At 33.6% G+C, this 19204-nt stretch overlaps 1 protein-coding gene across 1 annotated transcript; it reads right to left on the bottom strand.

Annotated features, from left to right (window-relative positions):
• Positions 1-7600: 7600 nt before the first annotated feature.
• LOC139872026 (SNAP25 homologous protein SNAP33-like) lies at positions 7601-10884 on the bottom strand. The gene is made up of 6 exons (XM_071859813.1): positions 10631-10884; positions 9210-9777; positions 8573-8666; positions 8331-8464; positions 7918-8015; positions 7601-7823 (listed from the first exon to the last, which is right to left on the bottom strand). Exons 2-6 carry the CDS (start codon positions 9693-9695, stop codon positions 7724-7726), a joined length of 912 nt encoding a protein of 303 aa, XP_071715914.1. The 5' UTR covers positions 9696-9777; positions 10631-10884; the 3' UTR covers positions 7601-7723.
• Between the last annotated feature and the right edge of the window lie 8320 nt (positions 10885-19204).

Raw genomic sequence — 19204 nt, 5'->3', positions numbered from 1 at the left:
CTACATCATCAAAAAACAAGACTACTAACTCAAGAATTACGAAACGAGACTTATATGTAACGATTATCGCTGTAACGATATTTTAATGTATATATCATATTAAGAGATATTCATACATCATAATATCATGATAACATAATAATTTAACATCTCATTTGATATAATAAATATTGGGTTAACAACATTAATTGAGATCGTTAACTTAAAGGTTTCAAAACAACACTTACATGTAACGACTAACGAAGACTTAACGACCCCATTAGAATGTATATACATGTTGTGTTTTGATATGTATTCTTACACTTTTGAAAGACTTCAAGACACATATCAAAGTACTTCTACTTAACAAAAATGCTTACAATTACATCCTCGTTCAGTTTCATCAACAATTCTACTCGTATGCACCCGTATTCGTACTCGTACAATACACAACTTTTAGATGTATGTACTATTGGTATATACACTCCAATGATCAGCTCTTAGTAGCCCATGTGAGTCACCTAACACATGTGGGAACCATCATTTGGCAACTAGCATGAAATATCTCATAAAATTACAAAAATATTAGTAATCATTCATGACTTATTTACATGAAAACAAAATTACATATCCTTTATATCTAATCCATATACCAACGACCAAAAACACCTACAAACACTTTCATTCTTCAATTTTCTTCATCTAATTGATCTCTCTCAAGTTCCATCTTCAAGTTCTAAGTGTTCTTCATAAATTCCATAAGTATAGTTTCATAAAAATCAAGAATACTTCCAAGTTTGCAAGTCTACTTTCAAGCTTTCTAATCCATTCCAAATAATCATCTAAGATCAAGGAACCTTTGTTATTTACAGTGGGTTATATTTCTAATTCAAGGTAATATTCATATTCAAACTTTGATTCAATTTCTACAACTATAACAATCTTATTTCGAGTGAAAATCTTACTTGAACTGTTTTCGTGTCATGATTTTGCTTCAAGAACTTTCAAGCCATCCAAGGATCCTTTGAAGCTAGATCCATTTTTCTCATTTTCAGTAGTTTTATCCAGAAAACTTGAGCTAGTAATGATGTTCATAACATCATTCGATTCATACATATAAAGCTATCTTATTCGAAGGTTTAAACTTGTAATCACTAGAACATAGTTTAGTTAATTCTAAACTTGTTCGCAAACAAAAGTTAATCCTTCTAACTTGACTTTTAAAATAAACTAAACACATGTTCTATATCTATATGATATGCTAACTTAATGATTTAAAACCTGGAAACAAGATGAACACCATAAAATCGGATATACGCCGTCGTAGTGAAACCGGGGGCTGTTTTGGTTTGGATAATTAAAAACTATGATAAACTTTGATTTAAAAGTTGTTCTTCTGGGAAAATAATTTTTCATATGAACATGAAACTATATCCAAAAATCTTGGTTAAACTCAAAGTGAAAGTATGTTTTTCAAAATGGTCATCAAGATGTCGTTCTTTCGACGGAAATGACTACCTCTTTAGTAATTGACATGTAACTTAAATTTTCGACTATAAACCTATACTTTTTCTATTTAGATTCTTAAATTAGAGTTCAATATGAAACCATAGCAATTTGATTCACTCAAAACGGATTTAAAATGAAGAAGTTATGGGTAAAACAAGATTGGATATTTTTGATCTTTTTAGCTACGGGAAATGTTTAACAAATCTATACAAATCATATCCTAGCTAACTTATATTGTATTATACATGTATTCTAATATATTATGTAATCTTGAGATACCATAGACACGTATGCAAATGTTTTGACATATCATATCGACCCATGTATATATATTATTTGGAACAACAATAGACACTCTATATGCAGTAATGTTGGAGTTAGCTATACAGGGTTGAGGTTGACTCCAAAAATATATATATACTTTGAGTTGTGATCTAGCCTGAGACGTGTATACACTGGGTCGTGAATTGATTCAAGATAATATATATCGATTTATTTCTGTACATCTAACTGTGGACAACTAGTTGTAGGTTATTAACGAGGACAACTGACTTAATACACTCAAATCTTTAAAACATAATAAAAATGGTTGTAATTATATTTTGATCATACTTTGATATATATGTACATATTTGTATAGGTTCGTGAATCGATCCGTGGCCAAGTCTTATTTCCGAGGAAGGAAATATCTGTGAAAGTGAGTTATAGTCTCACTTTTAAAATCTAATATTTTTGGGATGAGAATACATGCAGGTTTTATAAATGATTTACAAAATAGACACAAGTACGTGAAACTACATTCTATGGTTAAATTATCGAAATCGAATATGCCCCTTTTTATTAAGTCTGGTAATCTAAGAATTAGGGAACAGACACCCTAATTGACGCGAATCCTAAAGATAGATCTATTGGGCCTAACAAACCTCATCCAAAGTACCGGATGCTTTAGTACTTCGAAATTTATATCATATCCGAAGGGTGTCCCGGAATGATGGGGATATTCTTATATATGCATCTTGTTAATGTCGCTTACCAGGTGTTCACCATATGAATGATTTTTATCTCTATGTATGGGATGTGTATTGAAATATGAAATCTTGTGGTCTATTGTTACAATTTGATATATATAGGTTAACCCTATAACTCACCAACATTTTTGTTGAAGTTTAAAGCATGTTTATTCTCAGGTGAATACTAAGAGCTTCCGCTGTTGCATACTAAAATAAGGACAAGATTTGGAGTCCATGTTTGTATGATATTGTGTAAAAACTGCATTCAAGAAACATATGTCGATGTAATATATTTCTATTGTAAACCATTATGTAATGGTCGTGTGTAAACAGTATATTTTAGATTATCATTATTTGATAATCTACGTAATATTTTTAAAACCTTTATTGATAAAATAAAGGTTATGGTTGTTTTAAAAATGAATGCAGTCTTTGAAAAATGTCTCATATAGAGGTCAAAACCTCGCAACGAAATCAATTAATATGGAACGTTTATAATCAATATGAACGGGACATTTCAAGTGGGACCGGAAGCGGGGGTGAAATCGTTGGTTTGGTGCCGAACAAGTAATATTGGTACGTGATATCGATGCTAAAATCGAGATTTGTGAATATGTAGGGAAAAATGCTCTTGTTCTCACTATCGTCGAGTGTAAAGGTCTCGAGTTACAGGTCAGTATTACTACGATCCTTTTGAATTGGGCGGTGATATATCTACCACACTTATTAACAATGAGTTATATAGTATAACTTGTCAATGCATATCTGTGGTGGATTTATTATAAAAAGTGGTGGGATTTTTTAATTTTTTATTTTATTATTAAAAGTCTTTTTTATGTTTTGATTGTTATGTTTTTTTTAAGATTTATTGTTATACAACTTTTTTGGGACATCACCATTGAAAGATCAATGGAGAGTTATATATGAATACATGAAGGAACACTATTGGCTCGATGAGAAACTTCCGCAATCGTTCCCGAGCTTCAGTAAGTCACAACATAGCGTCTTATATTCCGAACTGAAACAGTTATATGTTGCTATAACTCGAACAAGGCAATGGCTTTGGATATGTGAGAACAAAGAAGAGCTTTCGAAACCAGTTTTTGACTATTGGAAAATGAGGGGACTCGTTCAGGTTAGAAAACTCGACGATTCGGTAGCGCAGGCGATGCGGGTTGTGAGTAGCCCGCAGGAGTGGCGCGATCGTGGTAAAAAGGTGGAATTTTGATATGTTATTACTACAATTTTAATATAGTCTGTGAGTTCTTTATACTTTTTTATTCACGAATTAGAAGACTTTTTAATGTGCTTTCAGCTGTTTTATGAGAGTAATTATGTGATGGCAACAATGTGCTTCGAAAGAGCTGGTGATGCGATGTGGGAGAAACTGGCTAAAGCGTCTGGTCTTAGAGCGTCTGCCGATCAAATGCGAGGAACAAATCCCGAAGCTTTTGTAGCGTATCTTAAAGAAGCTGCGGGAATGTTCGAGTCTATCGCGAGACACGAGCCTGCTGCTTCTTGTTATTGTGATTTTGGGGAGTATGAAAAAGCTGGTAACGTTTCTTTTACAAATAAACTCTGTAAATTTAATGCTTGATTGAGGGCTAATTGCTTTAAATGATAACAAACTATGTATAGACTAAAATAACTGTCAAAGTTTTAAGAAATCAGATTAAAGGTACCAACTTTTGTTTTAGGCCTAAATAAGTTGGTTACCAGTACACAACCTAGACCAAAATTTGTTATCGTTTGATGCAGTTAGTTCCTTATTGGTTCCAAATAAGGTTGCAAAAATAGCTACTTTGTGAGTAATTGGTTGGGACTATTTAGGGAGCACTCGGAAACTCGGCGACTACTACGTTGACCAAGTTTGACTCGATCAATTTTGACCGAGTTATGACCAAATTTGACTGAGTTTTGACAAATTATGATTGAATTTTGACCAATTTTGACTAATTTCCCGAGTTTAAGCCGAGTTTTGACCGATTTTTCGAGTAATCCTGAGTTTTGGCGGAATTTGACCATGTTTGACCGAGTACTCCTTTAACTAATTATGTATTTGTGCAGGAAAAATCTATTTATACAAGTGTGGAAAATTATGTATTTGAGTCGGCAGCAGAATGTTTCACTTTAGCAGGTTGTTACGTGGAAGCTGCCAAAGCTTACGCAAAAGGAGACAAGTTTTCTAACTGTTTATCGGTTTGCAAAAACGGAAAATTATTCGACAAAATGATAGGCTTCATGTGCTAAAGATTTCAGCATATTTGTTCAGTCGGAATGAAGAATTGGGTTGATTTTGATTTAGGGCGTTTATCGGTTCCCAATTTTCTTGTTGGGTTCGATGTATTCATATTACAGTTATAAAAAAGTAAATTATGGAGAGAGATTCACCAGCATTTAGTAAAAGGTGCAAATTTTGTCAACATTGACAACCTCATACATGCTCTGGCCGTGGAACTTCGTACTCAATTTAAAGTAGTGCCCTCAATTTCATTGGGAAAATAGCCACTCTCTCAAGGGCAGCGTCGGATCTACTTTAGGCCAAGTGGTTGCACTAACACCACTGAAATACTTGATGTAGTGGAATTTTTTTTGAGTTTTTAACTAGTGACGTCACTGAATGATGTACACTTTTTTGAGTGACACTATTGAAATAAGACATATAGTAGAAATGTTTTTGGGGTTTTAACCTGTGACAGCAATGACTATCAATTCTAGATCTGCCACTGCTAAATGGTACAACTCTCTTGAAGGGAAAATGTTTCATTTTAGTATTAACATGAGTAGGATGGCGTATCTGAATATTTATTCTCATTTACAAATAAAAGGTAAACTCATAGTAATCTACGCTTTCAAACCGAACCCTCCCCTAATGAGGATAATGACATTAATACATTAATCAGAATAACTAGAATTAAAAAAAAAATTAAAGATTTTTACCCAAACTGTTGACTTCTTTGTATAATATCCTTACGTACTAGTGCAAGCTTTATTCTTGTTTGAGTATATGTTTCTTTATTTTAGAAGGGTAGAAACATACAGGACAAATACACTAAGGGTGTGTTTAGTTTACTTACTTTTTGGGCTTTGCACTTAATACTTTGCTGAAATTTTAAAAGACCAACAAGTTTATAAGATTTTCAACTTCAGTTTGTTAGCTTCAATTAGCCATAGGCTAAAATTGAAGAAATACTTGATATCTTAGGATGTTTAGTAGTATGAAAGTCTATTTTGCAAATAAAAAAAATAATACTACAAAAATGGTTTACGAAAACTATGTAAATGTTTTATTGGTGCTTTTTTTTTTTTTTTTTTTTTTGAACCGGCGATTTTTTTATGCATCAGTAGATCATTTATTTCAACTAACCTCATCATTTGCACGTATCACACACGTTCAGGCGGAATCCCGAACACGATCGATGGTACCATGAACACATCCATTCGGGCAGTGTTCCTGAGTAGAGGTCCGTGAACAAATCCGATAAAACTTCTCTATTTTCTTGTAACCAAATGCATTATGATTTAACTAAACATGAAACAACAGAATTCGATATGCCCAAACCCAACGTTTATCTACAAGATGTAATAAGTACAGTGGTTCGAAAAGTCAGTAATTTTACTTAGACAATTTCCTACAAACAAAAGATAAATATTCTTCAGCTTTAAGTAAGATTTACATGAGCTTTAGTTATGGAGAGGGTTGGGTCCACCTGGAACTAGTCTTTTCTCCGTCTCAAATCGTGTACCAATCTCTGCAGCAGGCTTAACATGTGGTGGTGGTGGTGGTGGCAATTTTAGATTCTCATACAGTATTCTATATTTTAGTCGAAAACAAGAGATATAATTCCTTAAAGGTTGACCATGTTGACCATTGTGGTTAACTTCAAGACGGTCTACAAGAGCCCTTCCTTGTACCCGCAATGTTGCGATGATGCAGCAGAGATACACAGCTACCAAAATCTGATGGCCGTAAAACGATCTTTTCATGATGGTAATGGTTGTGATGATGATTATGGTGTCTTGACTCATTTGTATGAACAAGGTACTCATATATAAGGAGTGTTGAGTTGTTAGTTGGATATTGCTTTTAATCATCAATGAATTCTGTAAGGTTTGGTGACAAAAAGTGTAGCTTTTATAAGGTATTTAGTACTTGTGACAAATTGGGATCCATAGAATTTGGCAGACATGGTTATATGTTTGGTTAAAGATGGTATTCTTTCAGGTTATATTCAATGCAGGCAACAGAGTGTTGGACTTTGTGAATTCCAAATCAAGAATTTTATTGTAATCTATGCAGTACCTTTTCTGGGTTGCTCAAACTAGTTGTTTTTGTACATGATGTAACATGACAAGATGACCGATGAATGTACAAATCTTTATGTAGAAGGTACAAGTGATAAAGCTTGAACATTGAGTATGGGATTGAAATTTAGTCTTTGGTATGATGCAGGTTTTATTAATGACAGTTCATATGTGAATTGAAGTTTTGTAAGTGGAACATTTATGGTTACTGTCTGCTATGGTGCTAGCCCTAGAAGTGGATACAAGGTAACTTCATTGTATTGTCTCATTATTATATCATGATTTAAAGTTGTTTGAATTTTACTTATGCCCAAAATTCAAATTACAAATGTCAAATTACCTTAGTGGTTTTCAAGCGAGACCCGCGATTAGTTGCCAAGCAACCTGGGTTCAATTCTCCAGGATTTTTCCGCGATTAGTTGCCAAGCAACCCGGAACCCGCGATTAGTTGTCAAGCAACCCGGGTCAATCCTTGGAGTTTCCTACCTAACATGTGTAGGTCGCAAATGAGAGTATTTGATGCGAAAATTTGCCGTTCAAAAAAAAATTGATGAAATAAGTATATCAGGCACCGTTCGATTTTCGATTTTCTCAATTTGTTTTATTCGATTTTGAAAATATTAACTGAATCAACAAATGGGTTACGAATCCATAGACATAAGGATATGTTTCCTCTTCAAAAGTTAACTACCTTTGTGACATTTTATAACTGAATCAACCAACTCACAAGCAGATGGATCGAATTATGACTTCTGATGATAAAAAACTGATAAATGAGAGACATATGCAATGGCAAAGACTATTAAGCTAATAAGAAATTTCAATGTATATCCGTAACGGTCTATCAACATCATACAGACAATGAACAAAATAACAGAAATTGTCAAGTGAAACTCAAGATAGGGAGATGCTTGTTCAAACTATTTTCCTAGCAAACGGCGCGTACGTTGATTAGCACCTTTAACTCGAATATTGAGCTCATCAACATCATCTTCAAGAGGATTAAGAGCTTTGTTATGCCTGAAAAAAAAATCCGTAATTAGTTTTCAAGAAACAAAGTAAAGTTATTAAAATAAACAGAGTTCATGAGTAGACATGGGAAAAAAACACCAACCTTTCAATCTCGGAACCCATGTCAACAGCCATATTTTTGAGTTCGCCGAGTATGTTGCTCAAGTCAGATAGTGCATCGTCTTGCTTTGTTTTCTCGTACTGTTATAGTTACAAATTAAGTTAGAAACTAATAGTATCTCACATTGCAACTTGAGATTAAGAAGCCTAAATGAACTTATCTTAAACGTTTAACTACATGTTATTTGATAAAGGTGGGTCAGATGGGTTAGGTCAACTCTTTCCAACAGGTCAGGTTAGATTAACCCTACACTTATATTCAGAAAAAAAGTTCATAGCTTTTACAGATAATTATGTGAATGTATTCGTAAGAACTCTATTATTATCATATTATATTAAAAAAATAAATTAACTAATAATATTTAATATATTAATATTAATAGTATTAATACATACCTCAACTTTCTGCATTGCATTTGTGGGTTCGGGAAGCACTGTTCGTGAATGTCGTTGTCCCTTAGACGGAGTTGTTGTAAGACCAAGTTGTTCTCGTTGCTCCAAATGGGCACCCTTTCGTAGTGCCGGATCATCTGAAAATTTTTAATATAAATCTAATATTTTTTAACTTGCAAAAAGATCATAAAACAATGACTAATATTTGATCATCGTGTTAACCCCAAGTATTGTATTAAAATCACCTCTTGTAATTGTCGGCCCTTTAATCGCACGACCCTTTTTAGGCTTCCACGTCCTCGAGAAGATTCCCCCAAGACTACCCAAAAGCTTTTCACCCTGCATCACAAAGCATATAACTTAAATATTAAGATACCGCAAGGCTAACCCTGGTCCATATGGGTAGCAATTTCAACCCATTAATTTATGGATGAGTACACTTGGGTTGTGTTTTCTCCAAACAGGTCAACTGGCTACATTAAAAGAACTAGCCAAAATGCAAACGGGTCGAACAAGTGAAACTAGTTGAAAGTCATCCAAAGTCTATTTTTAGAATATTAATAAAAAAATTCTAACGACAGCCCATCTTTAGGTGCATTAATGTGTTGTACAAAGTGGTTAATGTTGACTTTTTACATGGTGTCCACTAAAAGGTAGAAGTCTTTTTTTGCACCGTAACGACAGCCCTTAGAACAGTCATTAGAAAAATCAATTAATTATACAGAGAAGGTTTTACAAATAGACAAATAACGCTTGACGATCAACCTAACCCAATACGGGTCCATTTAGACATGAACTTCGAAAAATACATGTTTCAACTTGAGCCCATTTTGACCTATGGCCCACATTGTAATCATAAGATTGAAAAGAAAAGAATGATACCCTGCTAAGATCCTGATCGATATCAGCTGCAGTCATGTGGGTCCTAGTGATTTGCTCACCCTGTTGATGCAAAGTAATAATAGTTTTAGTGGCATCTTCTCGTATGTTTTCTGCAATTTTTAAGGCACTGTTGACAGTTTTTGTAGTCTCTTCGGCTTTATATGCAGCATAATGCTCCAATTCTTGCACATCTTGGTTTTCCAAACCACCAGAATCAACAAAATCATTTTTGTATTTGTTTCTTGAAGCGTAACTAAGCTTGTACCCTGACCCTTTAACGTCATCATCAAAAAGAGCGGATCTTGAATCTTGGGTCAGTACGGAAGGTTCAGATGATGTCCTTCTTGCAGGGTTTGGGGTTGACTTTTTGTCCAACTCGTCATCAGAATCGAACGGATTTGAAGCATGTTGACCAGGGAATCCAGGGTCAACTGAGTTGTTTTTAGTAATACCGTGGTGAAAATGAGGTTTTTTTAGCCCAAACATATTCAACCTTCCTTGAGTTTGGAGAGTTTGATTAGAATTAATCAGTCAATGACACAAAACTTAAACAACGTCAATGAGGATCCTGGAAAAAAAAACGAACATGACTCGAATTAGATCCAAATATAAACTTAGATTTACGATAAACAATATTCTATTAATAGTAATGAAAATAAATTGGCACATCTCAAGATTCAAAATGCATGAATTTAATAAATGCATGAGGTGTTTGAAGTTTGTAAAATCGGAAATTTAGACCTAATAATGAATACCCATTCAGGCAATGTTTATGGTTAGAAAGGTAAACACAAAGGAAAAGCATGATCATGCATCTAATTTTGGTTAGATAAGAAATTTATAAATAAAAATCAAAAATTCAAATGATTGTGCTACCTCTCAAGGTAAATCAACCATGGATCTTGTGTATGGAAAAACTATATTTTTGTTCAAATTCCTTTTCATTTTTAAGTAGATCCAAGTTTTTTTTTTGTTCATAATTAGCATTACAATTAGCTTCATCCTAAGCAGATGATATTTGTTATTTTGACTATTCAGGGTATTGTTCATAACTTGTTGACTCTTAAATTTCATATAATAAGTGCACCCAACCCTAATTCAATGTTTTATCAAGATTAGTTAACCAGACAAAACAAGCATAGAAACTTAACATACTAAAATAGATTAATATAAATCAAATAAAATAGGAAATAGGAAATCAATTGAAAACCCAAAAAGAATTCAAGAAACTAATCCACAACCCACATCAATTAATCACAAATAAATCAAGAACACTTAAAAAAAATTGGAACTTGGAGCATAAACCACAAGAAACGGATGATATCATACTAACAGAGACAAACCCCACATAAAATTAGAAGCATGTATGAAATGATTATGTTCTAAACTCAAAATATAAACAAGAAATAAAAAAGCCATACCTGAGATTCTTGAAAAAATGAAGAACCCCTAGAAATTGTGAGATGCGAAGTGATTAAAAATGGGATTATAAAGCAAACTTAAGAAATGAAAAACAGAAGAATTTTTCAAGAAAGAAAGGTCAGAAATTGTGTGTTGTTGACTAATTAATGAGATGATGATGATGATGGCAGTGTAATGTTTAATTGTGGAAGAGATCAAGAAAGGGATGCCATCAAGGGGAGAGTAAGCGCGTAAGAATGGTGTGGACTTTGAATTGGACTTCGGCCCTAAATTGGATTTTGAATTTAAAGTTTAATCTTGATCTAGACAACTTAATACGTAATGAAACGAGGAAATTATAGAAAAGAAAAAAAATAATAGGAAAGTAAGAAGAAATTTGTCCCATGTTGCTATTTTTATTCATAATTAAATCTTAACCTGTAAGACATACTTGAATTTGAATTTGAATTTGAATTTAAAATTCGCATCATGGTGTTTATAGAAAAAAAAAAAAAAAAAAAGCCGGTGTATGAAACACCATCTTCATCCTCTTTCAAAACCCTAAAAAACACACTACAATTAGAACCCCAAAAAAGCCCCACGCCAGTAGCTTCTTTCCTTCCTGAAACATTAGAATCATAAAAAAAACGTCAGATTAAAGTCTCAATCGATCCTTGCGAAAATCATAATCTTCGAAGGCGCTGAATTAAATCATGAATTTCTTCAGATTGAATAGGTGACGTTTCAGTTTCAATTTTTGGTTTTTATATATAATTTTTCTTCTTTGTTTTAACAATTAACTGATTTTTCTTCCTTTTTTTCCTAGATTTTGTTACTTTAGGGTTTTTTGTAATCTTAGTTTTTATATGAAATTCAAAGTTATTTATTTTCAATTATTGTGCTTTTGACCTGTAATCTTAGCTTCACGGTAGAATTAAGAATTTAAACGCATGACACACTTTACCAATATCTTGATATATGTTTTTAAACATTCATGTTTTTTTTATTGGATTGTTTGTGACAGAGATGAAAGAAAGAGGCAATGAAGAAGGTACTAGAGTTAGGAAGTTGATGCTAAGCAGAATCTGGAAATGAAAGTTGCAGGTAATGAAACATCTGGCCAATAAAGATGACACAGCAGTTCAAGAACAGATAAAAAAGATGGATGATGAACTACAAGCAAAAAAAAAAAAAATGAAGACTTAGAGGGTGAATTCAAATTGAATAATGATCTTAAAACTAAAGAACACCAATGCAATTGTGAGTTGTAAGAAACTCACAAAGAGTTGATTAAGGTATTCCCTTCTTATTGCAATGCATGTAACAGGTGGTCATATTGATCTATTTACATATGAATGAGTTGATTTGGGTTATGTTTTTATCTCGAATGAATAAAATAAAAAAGAATTAGCCAATAGATCACTAATGTATTTAAATACAGTTGTTGGATATGCATGGTCTGGCCCCTCAATATTAACTTTTTTTTCATTTTCTATTGACCCGTCAACCTCGACCCGCCCGTCTTGTCCCAATGAGCATAATGTCTAATAAAGGTCCAGTATGTTAATATATCGTCCTTATGTTTTCAGGATCTGCAGGATATGTTGAGTGGTCGTACCAATATTGGATTGAAGGGCATGTGTGAAATTGATATGTAAGCGTTTCATGATGCCTGCAAAGACAAGTTTGGCCATGAAGAAGCTCATATAAAGGCATCTGAGTTATGTTCAACATGGAAATTGATATGAATGCGTTTCATGATGGAGCAGGCAGTGGTGGTCACAAGGTATGCTTCTTGAAATTCAGTTTCTGATAGAGTTGAAAAATGGAAATTTCACAACACGTACTTATGAAGGAAAAAAAATAGTTAGTTTAAGGATTTTAGGTTAATCATCTGCATCCATCAGATGCTGAGAATCTGATATCACCTATGAAAAATTCATGATATTCATATCTGATGCGTAATTATGACTTTTAAAGACGCAATTTGGAACAAGCTTTCTTCACCCAACAGATCTGAACACAAAACCCCCAATTTATAACAGTAACAGCTCCGAAACATAATATAAACTTTGAACTAAGAACACAAAGGATAAAAGAATCTAAATCCCAAATTGATAAAGATACCACCACAATTAGAGATCTAGAAACACTCCAAACCTTCAACTACAGCTGATAAAGATTCCACCACAACTATAATATCAGATATGAAGATTTCAATTTCACCACAATGTTTGATAAAGTAACACCACAAACACTGATAAAGAAACCACTCTTAGCCACCAGTAGGGATGGCGCCCGCGGGTAACGAGCACGGGTTCTATATACCCGCGACCCGCCCGTCGGGTTTCTTTTTTGCACGTTGAGACTCGTTACCCGCCTGCGGGTAAAAATGTTTTGCCCGTGACCCGCGGGTATCCGTCACCCGCGGGTAATAATATATACAACTTTTTATTAGAAAACCCAAATAATTTTATTAATTATAAAAATATATGTACAAGTTATATCTAAAATGACATGAAAATTAAGTTTTTTACTTGTATATAATATTAAATTATTAATCATTATTCAATTACAAGTATATTAACTTTCAAAACTAATAATTGTAAGTATAAACTCGCGGGTAGATTTAGGAAAAGTCTCATGTATTCACGGGTCGGGTTTTACCCGCGACGGGTAGTATATACCCGCGACCCGCCCGCGACCTGTTGGCGGGTATAAATTTTTACCCGTACCCGTGCCCTCGGGTAAGATTTAATGAATTTACCCGCCCATTGCAGATCGGGTACCTGCGGATCACGGGTTTTTTCTCGCCCATTGCCATCCCTAGCCACCAGAATCAAAGATTCGTAAAGACACAGAGAGTTTGTAAATAGATAAGCTCTATCAAACTTTCATTCATTCATCAACTGAGTTTTACAATTACAAGAGCTCTCTATTTATAAGAGAAGCATAACAGGTACTTTCTAGATAAGACAAAAACATAAAAAGAAAATGGAGACAAAAAGGACAAACAATTACAAATTAGCCAATAAGAATAAAGGACACAATCTGCAAAAAGCCTGCCATTTGGTAGTACTCCTCCCATGATAAAAAGCATCCAATGATAGACGAGAATCTTTCTTAGACAGCTAACTTTCTAGAACAGTCACGCATGTGTTAAGCACATGACCTGACCGGTTTATTGAAAGCGTAAGTAAACTTTGAATCGTATCAGCATGCTAGCCGTTTAGAAAGAAAAAAATGTCACCTGCTGGTTGAACTAAGTTTCGTATGCTAGTTGAACTAAAATCTGCTGGTTGAACTAACTGGTCCGTCTAAGTATAACTTTGCTGGTTCATTTGTTGGTTACCCGGCTGAGTGAATTAAAGCTTTACTGGCTAAACTAGAGCTCATTTGCTGGTCCGGCTACTGGTTCTTCTTCTTTGCTGGCTTGCCTTCAACAATCAAAATCTTTATTAATGAAAACTTAACTACTTCAGTCTAAGGACTGAAGTAGGGTAACCCTGACCCTCTTGAACCAGCTCCAAAAACACCTAGATGATAAGAAAGAGATGGCAGCACAACCATTGCTTGACCTAACTCGGATGTAACATCTTTTGAGCTTGTGCTAGTTGTGTTGCTGGTTCTAACAAGGACTCATGCTGCTTCTTTGTTAGGAAGGACAGATCCAGGTATAAGATCAATTTGATGTTCAATACCCCTGATTGGTGGTAAACCAGCAGGTAATTCACTTGGGAACACATCAGCAAATTCGGATAACAATGGTTTTTCCCGAGCTGGTACTTCATCATGTTGGTTTAACTCATAACTTTCAACAAGCAACAACAAGTAAGCACCAATACCACCTTTTAACTCGGTATCAACTTCAGCATTCACATACTAAGAATAAGTATTTTAGTGTCCATTGTGATAGACATACTTATCAAATAACCAAGGTCTACCAAGCAAAAAATGCAAGCATCCATAGGAATGATATAACGACCCTCATTTTTCCATTCTATATTTTTCCTTATTAAATGCCCAACAATATAATTAAACTCAATAATTAAACTTTAATCGATAATTGTTAAGCGTTAATAATTATAAATTATACTAACTAACTTTGTACATTAATCGACAAGTTAATAAAAATAATAAGTTAATAAACTTTTGTGAATAAATAAATAACTTTAAAACTTGTGTAATTAAAATAATTAAACTAGGATAATTAATGAGTCATTTAAGCAAATTAAAGTACAAGGACTAAAGTGAAAAATCACAAACCCTAACCCTATTAACCCTAGCCGATTTTGGGAGGGTAAAATTACCCTCCTACCCCTCAAAATTTTGGCCAAATCCATCCCCCATAACCCCTTTCCAAGCCAACTGGTTCCCTAAGTAATTTCTTATTAAACCCTAAATTTAGAATCCTCATATCCTCACTATAAATAGAGACCTAGGCTAACCCATTCTATGTACCAAATCATAATTACATCTCTCTCAAAATCTCTCCCATCTCTCTCTAATTTTCGGCCAAAGCCGAAAATATCACCATCATCACCATCGAAATCCACCACCACCTTCAAGGGATTTCTAAGTGATCTTCGAGTTGTTCTTCTCGTTCTTCGTGTTCTTCAAGGATCTTCAAGAAGTTCTTCAAGTTTCTCAAGGCTTTAATCTTCAATCTTCATCGTGTTCTTCTGTTCTTCGTTAGTTATCTTCGAATCTTCAAAGGTATAACATAAACCCTAAACTATTTACATAAACTTTGATCTTTGTTAATTCATATTCATATTATAAACTTGTTATACATAAGTAAATACATAAACACCTAGATCTATACATGTAAAAAAAAATATAAACGTATATATGTATGTATGCATGTCGACTAGAACAAAAAAAAAAAGGAGAAACTTTGATCTTAAAACCCTAGGTTATTACATGGAAGATTTGTTATGGTTAATTAAGGAAACAAAATAAACCTATATATATATATATATATATATATATATATATATATATACATACACACACACACACACACACACATATATATATATATATATATATATATATATATATATATATATATATATATATATATATATATATATATATATATATATATATATATATATACATATCGACACATATACATATATACATGTAAAAAATATTATATATATATATATATGTATATATATATGTAAATATATATATATACATATATATATATACATATATATATACATATATATATATATATACATATATATATATACATATCGACACATATACATATATACATGTAAAAAATATATTTTATATATATATATATATATATACACGAAAATATATAAATATATATATATACTAAACCCTAATTACTTAAACTCTAAACCTAATTAATTATTAAACCCTAATTCATTAAACCTAACCCTAATTATTTCATACCACTTTAATTATTAAAACCCTAATCATTACCTAATCATTACTACATTAAATAAAACCCTAATTTACTAAACTCTAATTTAATAAAACCTAGGACATTAATTATTAAACCCTAGTTATTAATTACTACTTTAATTAACTAATCCTAATTAATAAAACCCTAATACTACGTATACTATTAATTAACATGTAAACACTATTACTATTACTAGCACCTATAACCTACTACTTATATTATAATACATAAAAACATTTTGGGATATGTATTAGAGATGTATAGATCTTCGAACTTTCTTGACGAATGATTTCTACGAAACTCTAGGCGGAAGGGTTTGGATTTCTGATTTAAAGGGTCCTATAGCTCAAGCCCCTAGACCTGAAATGGCCATTCAAAGGGAAAGGGGTGATTGGAAGCTTATCTAATACGGCAAGTGTAACGACCCGGCTTTTTCGACTTGCTTTTGTGCTTTGTGCTTTCGCGAAACTGCGTATTTGTGCGTACTGTGCTATTTTATACTCTAGAATCTTACTACACGTGGATTACTTTCATTTATATGTTAAAACGTGCCTTTAAGTACGTAGGATACTTAACTTGATCACCGGATGCCTTTATGACCGTTAGTGTCACTTGACGTTACGAACAAACTGCGTACTGCGTACACGTTTAACTTTTGTCGTAATCGGAATATTATGACTACGAAATCTTAATTATTATTTTATAATAATAATTACCTGGGTTTTTGGATGCTTAATTACGCGTAGTAATTTACTTATGCTTACTAGTTAGTCTTGTTGGACTTTCTACCTTATTGGGCCTTAGCCCACCCTACACTAGTTAGTGGACTATTTAATTAGCCCAATTATTAATAGTTAGTAACCCATTAATATGTAAGACAAATTCCCATTTATTAGAGGGAACATGCTAGCATTTATGTCAAGTATTATCCTTAATGTTGCATGGGATCCTAACATAAGCACCAACTTTAGACAACCATTAACCAAAAAGCAAAAGTTGGTCTCCCTTGTCCCCCCTCCAAAATCACGGCCACATACACCCACCCACACCCTCACCACCTATAAATACAAGCCTTATTCTATCCATTTTACACTTGCTTTCATTTGTAATTTACACACACTCACTCTTTAATTCTTTCTCTAGTTCTTTCTCTCTCTAAAAAGTGTAAGTATTGATTTTTCTTCTTCTTCTTCCTCTCTCTCTCTCTCACGAATTCATCATCATCATCATGGGTCTAGCTTTTTAGCTTTTGATCTTGATTACATCTTGTAGATTCAAACATGGATTTGAATCCTTCAAGAACATGGAAGATTCAAGCTTTCTAGCTTTGAATCTTCACCTAATTTGTAGATCTATATCTTTTAACTTTAATCTTGTTATTTTGTTATAAAGATTCAAACTTGTGTTTGTAATCTTCTTGTAACTTAAAGATCTAAGCTTTTTGCTTCAAGATCTTCAAGAACAACCAAGATGCAAGCTTTCTAGCTTGAATCTTCATATCTTTTGTTGGATCTAAGTTTCCTAACTTATGATCTCATTATTTTGTTATAAAGATCAAAACTTGTGTTTATGGTCTTCATATAACTTAAAGATCTAAGCTTTATGCTTCAAGTTCTTCAAGAACACTAAAGGTTCAAGCTTTCTAGCTTTGTGATCTTATAACTTGTGTGAAAAGGATCCAAGCTCTCTAGCTTAGGATTCCATCACTTCATTTGACTTAGATTATGTTCATACTTGCTTGATTGAAGTAAAGTTTGTAGCTTTAGTTATAAATGTAACTTGTAATTGTGTTAAGACTAAGGATATGATGTAACCTTGGTTCATCATCCATCTAAGACTCTTAAATGAGTTGTGTTCTTACTTGGTCTTAACATATTGTGTGTTGATGTTAGAATCTTGTTCAAGGTGATGCTAACCCATCAACGAGTTGTACACTTGAAGCTACAAGCATCAAGGATGAGAACCGTGATGAGCATCAAGCACTAAGAACCCCACCGGAGCACCTTGCTTACTGTTTTTGGGATCTGATCAGACCACCTGGGCTATTGGAAAGTTAATTTTCAGTTATCGCGGTTCGAGTAGATGATTTTCCATTTAGACCTCGTCTTAATCCTAGTTACGGTTTAGGATTTATGGCCCTCCGAAAGTCACTACACCCTATTACCGTTGTGCTGAAATTTCTGACCTACTCGCACTTAAACCGTCGCCATGGTCAAACGAAGATGAGTTTGGTTCTGTAAATTGGTCAGCAACTAGGGGACTCATATACGGAGTCATAGCCACTGATTACGAGTCTTTTCGATTTACGTAGAGGTCGTAGCAGCTGACCGAAGTCAGCATATTGTTTCGATCTCTATTCTTGTCAAACTTACTTAGCTTTTATGATGATGAATGATGATGATGATGACACTTAAACTTAATTTATTCACTTTTACAATTATTGGGACAACATACTGACCTAATGACCTTTGACTTAGGTTGACGACTTTTCGGACCGACTTACTACTTGCACACTTTCGTGACGACTTTTACTGCTTATTCACTGTGAGTTATAGCATCCCTTTTTGCTTTAACTATTTTGGGACTGAGAATACATGCGCTTTTTACGTTTTACATACTAGGCACGAGTAATTAAACTTTATATATGTGTGGGTTATACAAAGGTATAAACTTTCCCCTTAGCTCGGTAACGTTTAGTCATTGGTTTTTGAACCGGTGAACGCGAATCTTAGATATGGATCCATAGAGTTTGACATCCCCACTCGGGCTAGTCGCGCTAGCATTTAACGGGTGTTTAATACTTCATAAACATACGCACTCGCCAAGTGTACTTTTAGGGGGTTATAAATGTTAAGTTAGTTACCAAGTGCCCACGGATAAGCATATACTTTATCATACTGATTTGAAATATTGATTTGAAACGCTGGTTGAAGCACTGAAATCTCGTGGCCTACATTACATTACTGATTACAGACAAACTATAGCTTACCAACATTCGTGTTGACTTTTTAAGCATGTATTTCTCAGGTGCTTGACGATGTTGCTTCCGCTGTTAGACTTGCTGTCTTGGTGTTATAGACTTGCTGTTATGGACCTGCTGTGTTAGATTTCCGCCGTATTACTTAGAGATGTCTCAATCATGAAA

This window comes from Rutidosis leptorrhynchoides, chromosome 10 (genome assembly GCF_046630445.1).
Source record: "Rutidosis leptorrhynchoides isolate AG116_Rl617_1_P2 chromosome 10, CSIRO_AGI_Rlap_v1, whole genome shotgun sequence".
Classification (NCBI taxonomy): domain Eukaryota; kingdom Viridiplantae; phylum Streptophyta; class Magnoliopsida; order Asterales; family Asteraceae; genus Rutidosis; species Rutidosis leptorrhynchoides.
The sequence above is the reverse complement of the archived record's forward strand: the minus strand, read 5'-3'. Positions and strand labels throughout refer to the sequence as shown.

What these genes read in the sequence shown, in the direction of transcription:
- LOC139872026 (XM_071859813.1), bottom strand. Translation starts at nt 9,695, where the DNA reads ATGTTTGGGCTAAAAAAACCTCATTTTCACCACGGTATTACTAAAAAC. An exon ending in AGGGCCGACAATTACAAGAG is followed by an intron (nt 8,465 to 8,572) that starts GTGATTTTAATA and finishes AAAAATTTTCAG; the next exon opens with ATGATCCGGCACTACGAAAG. An exon ending in ATGGGTTCCGAGATTGAAAG is followed by an intron (nt 7,824 to 7,917) that starts GTTGGTGTTTTT and finishes TTTTTTTTTCAG; the next exon opens with GCATAACAAAGCTCTTAATC.